Consider the following 10,860-nt stretch of genomic DNA (forward strand, 5'->3'; position numbering starts at 1 on the left):
CATTATATCTATATGACTTCCCCAAAACTGTTTAAAAGAATTGGAATATGAACAAAGGAGACCTCAGATGTTGAGCATAAAACAAATTTGGGCAAGGTCTGAGAGACAACAGCATAAAAGGACAAGTGATTCTTTTTAAATTTTATTTAAGGCAATGGGGTTAAGTGACTTGTCTAAGGTCACACAGCTAGGCAATTATTGTGTGTGAGACCAGATTTGAACTCAGGTTCTCCTGACTCCAGGACCAGTGCTCTATCCACTGCACCACCTAGCTGCCCCCAGTCAGGTGAGTCCAATAACGAGAATAATACATAATACATATTTGAAATAGTTAACTATGAAGATTTTGGAAGAGACATCCTGGAAGTTATGGAAAGGATAAAGAACAGATTTAGTAGGAGTGAGGCACAGAGAAAGATGGAAATTTAAGAGTTTATGGTGTAATTTTAGAGCTCTGGATTATGCAAGTAGAAAACCTGTGATAGATACATGTGAAGAGTACCCCCGTATGACTGAGTTAAAATGATGGAACAGGTCACGGCAGCTAAAGAAAATGATGAAGAGATGATTGAGGTGTCTGAAGAAACCTCAAAATGTATACTGAAATCTCTAAATAAATATAAAGGCAAGGTTTGGGATAGAGTGGAACTTGATACTAAACTCCTAAGAATAAAGCCCCTGCTTGCTGATAGCAGAAGGGTCTCTGATAGTGTATAAGCAGGCACCTCCTCCTCATGGAAAAGATTTCAGAAGCTATCTAGTCCTTCTTGCAGATGAGGAAATGGGAGGCCTAGGAAGATGAAGTAGGTATGGTAAGGATCAGGGTCCTCTGACTTTAGAGCTGGGGTTCTTTCTAACATATAACATAATGATTCACAAGTCAGGGGGTCACTAAAGAGGACATCCAGTCTTTAGTAAGGAGGTAGTCTCTATGTGTGCAAAAAATGCAAGGAGAGTAAGAGGGAAAAAGTCCAAGACTATGTAGCATGGCACAGTGGAAAAAAATCAGTCTCTGGAGTAATAATAGCTGGGCCCAAATAGCACCTCCAACACTTTACCCCTGTGACTTTTGGCAAATCACAACTTCCCTGGGCCTCAGTTTCCTCATGTGTAAAATGAGGGAGGTGAATTAGAGAACCTCCGAGTTTCTTTCCAGCTGAAGATCTATGAACCTCTCAGAGGCAAGTCTGTCAATAAACAAACAGGAATTTCAGAGAGCACAAGTGGATCACGTGGAGCTGGAAAGAGGCATGAGAGGAGTAGGGGTAAGGTGAATGGGGATAAGAGAAGTGTGAGACAGGAAGGAAAAGATACCATCATGGTAAGAACTTGTCACTAGGACTAGGAAAGGTAAAGGTAGGAGTTGGCTCATCACAGAATAGGGTTATACCACCTTATGACTGGAGTTGCCACCCTTAAGAACCATACAAATGGCAGAGGGCAACAAAATGGAAACAGGGAGACTAAGCCTGGTGTCAGCAGCCCTTCATATCAAGATGCTGGTATCTGAGTCTTTGGTCCTGGTCAGGGTCCTAAAGGGTGAGGGAGGCCTGGTGTTAGAGGTTTTATTAACAGAAATGAGGTATCTAGCTATTTAAGGTTTAAGTCCTAGAGAGTAGGGCCTTGATGGCTGATGGATCCGAGTGGGAAGAAGTTTGGCACATGAAGTCTGGGCAGTGTTCAGGTAAGAAACAGGAGGTAATGTGTTGATGCAATGAGTAAGGGCAGAGTAGCAGTAGGGTCCATGAAAGCCAGAGAAACTGATTATATTATGGGAAGACACTGACCCCGACCCATGATAATTGCTGCTTCCCTGCAAGGTAGTATAGGTTTGCTTTCTGGGATACTTGAAGTGGCACCTTGTCCCAGGTTCTATCTGGGACATTGGTTATTAAATGTAAAAGTCAGAAAGCAAAAAAAAAAAAAATATTTTTAAAGGGTGATTATTTTGTTTTCTGTGACAGACAGAAAGATTTTACTTCTTTTTTTCTCCTCAATTTTTAATAATTACTATATTAAATAATTTCATGAAATATTATCTATAATACTTTAGGAGAAAACCACAGAATAATGCCAAGAAAATGCATTTCATATTAAGCACATTAAAGAAGGCAAACCCACTAACTTCAGAAGTTTACAGGCATTAAAATAAGTCAAAAATCAATTCTTATTAAAATAAGAGTTTGCAGACATAGTATGCAGTCTGATTCATTTTAATTTTTTTAGTAATTTCAGGCTCAGGACAAAAATTTCAGCTATTCCTCTATCACACCACTTTTCTACTCCTTATTAAAAAAATTTTTTAAAAGGAAATCCTGGCAGGTTCTCACTTATGAACACTTGACTCTCAAATAAACCATGCTCAAGAGTAAGAAGTGAGAGAGACCATGTCAAAAAGCAGCAAACTATCACTAAGACAGAACTACTCATTTCAAAACAGCAAGTAAATGATTAATCTAGAAATAACTTTTTTTAAAATAGATATAGTGATTTGAAGAAATAAGGTGCTGATGCTCAAGATGACTCACCCATCCCTAAAAGGGGCCCCTTCTTCCCAGATGCCACTGACAGGGAAAATATGTTCCCAAGATCCAGAACTAGAAACCAAATTGTATTTCCCCATAAAAATATTATAAATGATCATCAAAACAGCTGAAATGCCATTAAAACAATCAAGTGCAAATCCAATCCATTAATAAAGTTTAATTGAATTCTTTATCCTTTAATTTTACTTACCAAGTCATATATCTGGTTTGCCAACTGTACCTTCTCATCTGCATCTTCCAAAGCTTTGTAATAATCCTGTGGGAAAACATGTTACTGTCAATAACAAACTTATATTTATTTCAAAGCCAAAAATCACTTTGTATAACTGTGCTGTAACGGCAAGAACTCCACATTTGGGAAAGAATGTGGGGAAGCAAAGCCTGCACTAGTTATGGAATTGGGAAGACTTGAAATCAAATAATGCCCCTGAAATTTCTAGATATGTGACCACAGACTTAATAACAGAGTCTCCATTTTATCCTCTATAAAATGAGGATAATACATTATCTCTTTCACATGTTGTGGACCTCAAATAAACTAACATCTCAGGTGCTTTACAAATCTTAAAAGTGCTATAGAAATATCAAATATTTCATTCTTTTTTGGAGTCAGAAGACCTAGGTTTGAATCTTGGCTGTGCTCAATATTTGTGTAACTTAGATTTAAGTCATTTAAATTCTATATAAATTCATCTAAAGGCTATAAGATGAAGAGATTAGACTTGTGGGTCTCTTAAGATCTCCTGGTTCTAAATATATGGTCCAGTTAGTTCATCAGTATATAAATCAACTCCATCATAACACTTAAAAAGAAAATTTCAGTATTCATTTAAAAAGTAAATACAAACAGGTTGCTTAACCTCTCAGTGTTCTAGGCAATTAAGTCTAGCAACTCCTGTACTAATAACATCCAAGTACAAGCCCTAGCCCTTAAAAAAAGTTTACTGCGGAGAAATCTATTCAAAGGTTTGCCTGCTCAGCACTACATGTTGTTGTAATAGAAGTTCACCTGGAGGCAGTCAAGTTCTTGGTGAAAGCCAGCAGGCTGAATCTTTGTCTATGACAGGTGGGCAACATTTCTCTAGAGGATCTGAGGAAGCCAACTGTAGCAGGATTATTAGAACTCCTATAATGTCTAGGATTACTTGCCAAAGATTAGTCCAATAAGAACTAATGAAAAAATTAAAGCAGAACTATAAAGTACTCTAAAAGAGGCAAAAGAAGGTCATTTAAGATAAAGCACAGACTCAAAGGATGTCAGAACTAGTAACGAAAGCCCTCATCTAATCCATAGGTTCTCAAAGTATGGGATTCAGACTCCTGAGGGCCCCTAAAAACCCTTTCAGGAAGTCCATGAAATCAAAACTTTGCTCATAATACTAGGATATTACTGGCCTTATGTAAGAAGTCAAATTTTCTTCCAAATGTAACAAAAGAGCACAACAGATAGAATACAGATGAAGATTTGTGAATCTTCTATTAAGCCAGAAGTTCAAGGAAATGTGCAAAAATGTGTAAAACGATGCTACTCTACTCAATTTCTTTTTTGCTTTGGAAAAGTTATTTTTAATAAAAATGTTATTTATGGTAGAGCTCAAAAGCTATTCAGGACATATTACATTCAGGAAAGCATGGCTAATTTTTATATCATTCTATTTTACTTCCCTAATACCCTGCCCAGCAGATGTGCCAGACCTTACTAGAGGCTGTTGGGTTTAATTCACTTTGGGATAAATATTTTCAGGACTTCAGACATTCCTAGAGTCTAAGTCAGTTCTGCTCAGGTCCTAAACCTGGTAGACTCTCAGAAATAAGAAATATGGTTCTATTCTTAACGTTTCTTCCTTAGGATCCTAAGGAATATAATCAAGTTTAGGCCAAAAGTGTACCTATGTGAAAAGGCTTTAGTTCAGCAAAGGGCTAAATGGAAGTCTAGGCGAGAATTCTGGGTAGTCCACAATTAGCTAGGTTCAAGGAATCAGCAAATATCAAATTAAATGCCTGGCAATCAAAAGTTCTTGGGAGTTTTTAATCCAGATTATATCATGATAAAATTGAAGGTCTATTTTACATCCTCTGAAGACAAAGGCAAAGAATAAATACTTCATCAGTGACCTATATTGAAACAGACTGAATTGAGAGGGAAGTATTCTTTTATATTCATTTTTGAAGATAAAAGGAACCAACTCATTTTTATAATTCAGCAACTTTTAAATGTAAGACAACTTTCAATGAAACAAAAATTACATCATAAAGAAAATATTTCAGTTACTATAACTCCTTTTTGTTGAAGTTGTCAAAGTCTAAAAAGTCAAACAATTATTTCCCTTAATTAAAAAAAAATTAAAATGACAATCTTCCTCAGTCTTCCTTAGAATGTTCCAAGTTTTATGGCAATTATTTCCAATGCTGGACATACTTTTTTGATGGATGTCATTTGTTCTTCTCTCCATTCAGGCTTATTTTTCTTTGCATTCATAAAGAATTCACTGACTCTCTGCTCTAGTTGATCCATTGCATCTATAATATACAAAAAGAAGCTTTCATCATTATGTCACCAATCTCATACCCTGAACACATTTTTTCCTTATAAAAATATACATATTTTATAATTCCCCTTCTTTCATACAAGATTATTTCCCCAAAAATACTTCCAAATACTTTTTTTCCTTTTCCCTGTTTAATATCTTATCTTAAAGCAAGTGGTAAGATGTCTTAATTTTCTGTCTAGAAGAAAAAACAAGTCTTCCAAATGATCAAATAGTTTGAAATTATTTTCTTTCTTAATTAAGAAACCTCTTTAATATTCAACGAAATTGAATCAAACGTAAATTAACAGTCTACATTACCATTTAAAATTTTTTGAATAAAAACTCCTTAGAGATAAAAACTAAACAGGTAGAGAAATTACCAAACTGGAATGAACCCTTATGTGAATAGAAGTAAATCAACATAAGATATTTATCAGAACAGACATTCCAATTAGTAGTAAGGTACTATCATAGTATCAGATCTATGCCCAATCCACTCCTTTTGCACACTGAGATTTAAAGAGCAGTTTGATATTGTCAGTAGAGGACTAGCTTTGGATGCAGGAAGACCTGCCCTGACACATATTAGCTGAGTAAAATGGGCAAATTTACTTCTCTTTTCAGTTTCCCAAGCAACTCTAAAACTTTAAGTTGCAGATCTACAAACATACAGGGAGTTTTTTTTTTTTTAAATAAATACTACTGCTATCTGTTGTTTTTATATAACCTACATTTCCCATTGTTTCTTTCCCCTTTCCCGGTGACTAGAGAACATACCTTCAAAACAAAAAAAATGAGAGGAAAAACAGTTCAACGATACTAGCCCACAAATCAAAAATTAAATATGACGTATGCATTGCTCTATATGTTTATGTAGCCCCCTTCCTTCTGCAAAAAAAGGGTTGGGGTTAGGGCAAGGAAGTATTCTCATATCTCTTCGAGGACAAATATGTTCATAATTTCACAGTATTCAGTTTGCACTGCTTTGTGACTTGTTCTTTATGTTGCTATAGTCATGGTTGATATTCTTTCCTTGGCTCTGCTTATTAAAACTTTTTATCAGTTCATCTAAGTTTTCCCATGTTTCCCTGTATTTACCATATTCAAAGTTTCTTGTAGAGTATTCCATTATATTCATGAAGCACAAATTCCTCAACTGATGAACGTCTACTTTCCGTTGTTTGCAACTACAAGAAGAACTCCTATATTTTGGTGTATATTCCTTGGGGTATATGCCTAGCAGCAGAATCTCTAGGTCAAAGGGAAAGGACATTTTAGTCACTTTCTTTATCTCATACTAAACTGCCTTCCAGCAACTGGAAATTGCCAATTCACAGCTCCAACAACACTGTATCAGTAGGTCCCATCTTCCTATAATCCCATCCAATATAGACCAATACTATCTTTTGTCATTTTTACCAATTTGTTGATTGTCAATTAACATCTCTGAGTTGTTTGGATTTATAGATCTCTTATTGGAGCATTCTTTCAAATGACTGTTAGTAAATCACAATTCTTCTTTTGATAGGCCAGGTTTTGAAACCACAGATTTGTTCTCTTTCCCCACCCTCACCCCCCTCCCCCAAATAAAAAGAAATATAAAGAAATTCTTTCACTTATTTAGTCATCTTATTTATTCCATAATGTGGCTTTTGACAAATCACAATGTCTCTAGGCCCCAGTTACCTAATCTGTAAAACAAAAAGGCTTGGAATCAATCTCCAAGGTTCTCTACAACTCTAGAATTATACTTTTATGAACAGCTTATTGATAGTCTTCAGGCTTGGAAACAGTTGTATTCTAAAATTTAATTGTAAATCAACTGTTTGAAATTCAAAACACATTTTTTCCATAGAAACAATGTTACAAATAATGGTTAAGTCCTCAAATTTATTTAACCTGGAATGAAACTAAAATATTCATTTATAATCAAGAGTAAAAAAAGTGATATTGTTACAAAAAAATTTTGTAGTTTTTGTGAATTAACATGGGGAACCCATTTATAATATTATTCCTACTGAATGTCTTTCATGGCCTACACAAGGGACTTTATGTCCTAATGTCATCTCTCTCCCCATCTTAGTTCTGCTGAGAAGGCAGAACTAATGTTCCATAGAAGCTCAACAGAGATGCAGGTAATATATGTAGATGGGAACAAATCATCTTATATCCCACAAGGAAACAAAGTAGCTCAAAGCCTATGTCCTTCTGGGATTGTTCGTCATGAACTGTACACTAATGGACAGAGAGAACTACTAAAAAAGATGACACATTAATAATACATCTTTGTAAATACACAATTCTTTAGTTACAAAACATTTTCATTACCTCGTCACAGCAAATCCATGAAATAGTCTCATTATTCCCATTTTACAAAAGAAACTTTAAGGCACAAATGAGAAAACCCAAGGCCGAGTTAAAAAAAAATCTGCCCCACTTCACTTAAATTGTAAGTGACAGAGGCCAAGCCTTGAACTTGTATCTTTTAGTCGATCATAACTCTATACCTCCATCCTACCGCAGCATTTTATACTTTTCAAAATTCTTCCTCTTCCCTTTTATTCAATGCTCACGACTATGAGACTGTTGAGTGGTACGCTTTTAAGCCCGTTTTATATCTTTGAAGACCGAGGCTCCTTGCAAAAAGCTGGGCATGAACTTGGATTCCTTTCTTCCTTCTGGAGCACAATTCTGAGGTGCTGCCTCATGGTTCATAAGACACAATCCCTTCATGGCATTTTGCAGGAAAGTCATAGTCATACAGAAAGAACAGTGGTGTGAGCGGAGTTAGGCTTACTGATCCCTGACAATGGACAGGTAGCTGGTAAGGCAAGTTCTCACATTTTTCACAACTAGATGGGCAAGATCCTTCCTTCCTACAAGGAAACTTCATTTCTAGAATTGTTTTTTTCACTGGCTCCTCGCTCAAGGCTGCTACTCATGCCTTCCTTAAATCCCATTTCCGTTATTATTAGGAAATATCTTTTATTTTTATTGATCATTATGGTTTTTTTTTAAATGCAGTCACATAATTCTAGGCTGGTGTGAGGATATGTGTTTCTAAATAAAAATAAAATGGAAGTTAATTTAAATAAGACTGAGGGGGCATCTGTATTCTACTCCCCTCCCTCCTTCCCGCCCCCCCCCCCCCAAAACTAGCTTCACGTGGTAGGCTATGAATTTCGTTTAAGAAAAAGTTAGTTTTGTAATAAATGAAAAGGAACAAAAACGAATCGGTTGAATGAGCGCGGGGAGTGCTTCTGCACCGGTCTTCCCCCGGCACTTCCTCCGGCCGGAGAAGCAGCTTCCTTCGGAGCAGTCGGGTCCTTCCTCACCCGCCCATCCCCAGCCCCACCAGCCCCCAGGCGCCGCGGAGGCCGGGCCGGGGGCGCCGGCGGGAGGGGCACAGGTGCTCGGAGTTAAGGCGGGGAAAAGTCACTCACTCTGCACCTGCAGGTCCATCTCTCGCATCTCCGTAAAGCGGTCCCGCAGGTCCATGGGCAGCTGCTCAATCACTGTGGGGGAGAGACGGCCGCGTCAGAGGGGGCGGGGCGGCCGACGCGCCACGTGCGTGCGTGCCCACGTCGGAGCGTGCGCGGAGGAGGGGGGCCGGGGGGGGAGGCGGCAGCCCACAGCGAGGCTGCCAGTTACCGTGAGAAAGAAACCTCCCCCCCGCCTCCCCCCCGCCTCCCCCCATTCCCGCCCGCCCGGTCGCTCGCCCGCCCGACGCTCCCGCGGGCAGCTCCCGCCCCGCCTCACACTCACTCTCCAGATAGTCCTCTAGGTACAACATCTCGGCCCTTAGAGCTGGGGAAATGGGGGGAGGGTCCGGGGGTTTGTTTGTGTCACTCGCTGTCGCCGGAGTTTTGTCCCTTTCAATATGGCGCCTCCGCTAGCAGCAGCCGCTCGGCTCGGGCAAAAAAAACACTTTGGCGCCTGACGGCGCTCGCCTCACCGCCGCCCGGCGCGCTCATTGGTCGGCCGCCGGAGTGACGTAGGCTGCCCGATGCTTTCTCCCGCCGCCTTATGGGAGATGTAGTTTCTCTCATGCAGGAGCCGAGCACGAAGTGACGAGAGTGACTTCACAGCGAAACTGCGTCTCCCAGGAGCGCCTGCAAGCGATCTTGCACAAAATCTGAAAGGAGGAACCGCGGTCTGTTTGTTGACTTGGTGCGGGGCGTGCCGGGAGTTGTAGGCGGCTGCATGACATAACTCGAAATCCAACTTTTCGCCGGCTCCTGGGCGCACGGCGAATAACGGGAGGGAGGTCAGGCAGAGCCCCCCGGACCGAAGCGGCGGAGAAGCCGCAAGCCATCGGGATGGTTGTGAAGCCATCGGATCTTCCTTTCAGAAAGAGGACGAGCTTGTAGGTTTGGCAGAGTTTTGCCTGTGACCGAACGTTACTTGGTCCCCGACATCGAGGGGGGGGTTTGTGTTTTGTTTTTGTTTTCAGGCGTTAGCACCTTCCTCACCAGGCGGGACTTTATTGGCATCTGGGGTGGCGTCAATGTATTGACTTGGATTCAGGGAGCCTAGAGTTCTGATTCTTGACTCTACATTCTGTGGGGCTAGTCAATTAATGGGCTTTGGTTTACCCATCAGTAAAAATTGTGTAGGAAAAATGACATCATGAATGGGAAACCCTTTGCAAATCACAAAAATAATATTTAAAAATTATTTTTTCTTCAGTTCTTTTTCAGCTTTCTTTCACACTATAAGGAATAAACATTTTTTTTTAATTTGTGAAAGCATTTATTAGTTGCCTGTTATATGATAGGCACTTTCAAATATTATCTTATTTAATTCTCACAACTGTCCTGACAGGTAGGTATTATCTCCATTTTAATGTTAAAACTAAGGTATACAATGGGTGAATAAGTTATTCGGAATCATACAGTTGGTAAGTTTGGGAGGCAAAATTTGAACTCAAGTCTTCTAATGCCAGGTCCAGCCCTCTATCCACTTTATTTGCCTATAGATCAGCTCTCGTTGACTGCTTACATCAGTTTCTAATTTTAGGTTTCTAATTTTACTTTGAAATAGAAATGGCTATCCATTACTAACTTTTCTTTGCCTGATAGATTTTTTTTTTTTTTAGTTTTTGCTAGGCATATGGGGTTAAGGGGGCTTGCCCAAGGCCATACAACTAGGTAATTATTAAGTGTCTGAGGTCAGATTTGAACCCTGAGTTCAGGGACAGTTGCTCTATCCACTGCCACCTAGCTGCCCCCTACCTGACAGATTTTTTAAAAATGCACTATATCAACTGATAAATCTTGGTCCTTTAAGGTATTAATAAATTTCACACCTTCTAATGTTGATAGCTGGCATTTCATGTTTTGCAAACTTTTCTATTATAGACCTAGATGCCTGCTACCCCACAGACATAGAAAGGGTGAGGAGAGGGAGTCCCTAAACAAAAATTACTGCTGGTAGGCAAGTGACCAGCTGTGGAGGTGATTTAACACAGGGCAGTAGCCCTAGGCAGACCCACAGTGATGATGATGTGCTGTCCTTCTCCTCCTCAGGGAGGTGATGCCATGATGAGCACAGGAATTGGATTTGAGTGAGAGGGGTTGTGCTAAGTTACTACCCTCACTTTTTCCTCCAGAACCACCTGGGTCCAGTGGCTAGATATGATTAAAGGATGACAGGAAATGGCCCTGGATGTGAGGCAATCAGGGTTAAGTGATTTGCCCAAGGTCACACAACCAGTGTCAGGTATCTGAGGCTGGATTTGAACTTCATCCTTCTGACTTGAGAGTCAGTGCTCTATCCACTCT

At 39.6% G+C, this 10,860-nt stretch overlaps 1 protein-coding gene across 3 annotated transcripts in view; it reads right to left on the bottom strand.

The window, feature by feature from the left end:
• Positions 1-9,011, bottom strand: part of ING3 (inhibitor of growth family member 3) — a 50,004-nt gene extending 40,993 nt beyond the window's left edge. Inside the window, exons 1-4 of one of the 3 annotated variants that reach the window (XM_074193823.1) lie at positions 8,843-9,011; positions 8,521-8,592; positions 4,966-5,066; positions 2,737-2,802 (exon numbers count right to left, since the gene is read on the bottom strand). In XM_074193823.1, coding sequence (XP_074049924.1) covers positions 2,737-2,802; positions 4,966-5,066; positions 8,521-8,592; positions 8,843-8,870 — 267 coding nt within the window. In that variant the 5' untranslated portion in view covers positions 8,871-9,011. Of the gene's footprint in view, positions 1-2,736; positions 2,803-4,965; positions 5,067-6,175; positions 6,661-8,520; positions 8,593-8,842 lie in introns of those variants that run through there. The other 2 variants (XM_074193822.1, XM_074193821.1) reach the window with 2 other exon arrangements.
• Positions 9,012-10,860: the final 1,849 nt, after the last annotated feature.

Source organism: Macrotis lagotis, chromosome 7, assembly GCF_037893015.1.
Source record: "Macrotis lagotis isolate mMagLag1 chromosome 7, bilby.v1.9.chrom.fasta, whole genome shotgun sequence".
Classification (NCBI taxonomy): Eukaryota; Metazoa; Chordata; class Mammalia; order Peramelemorphia; family Peramelidae; genus Macrotis; species Macrotis lagotis.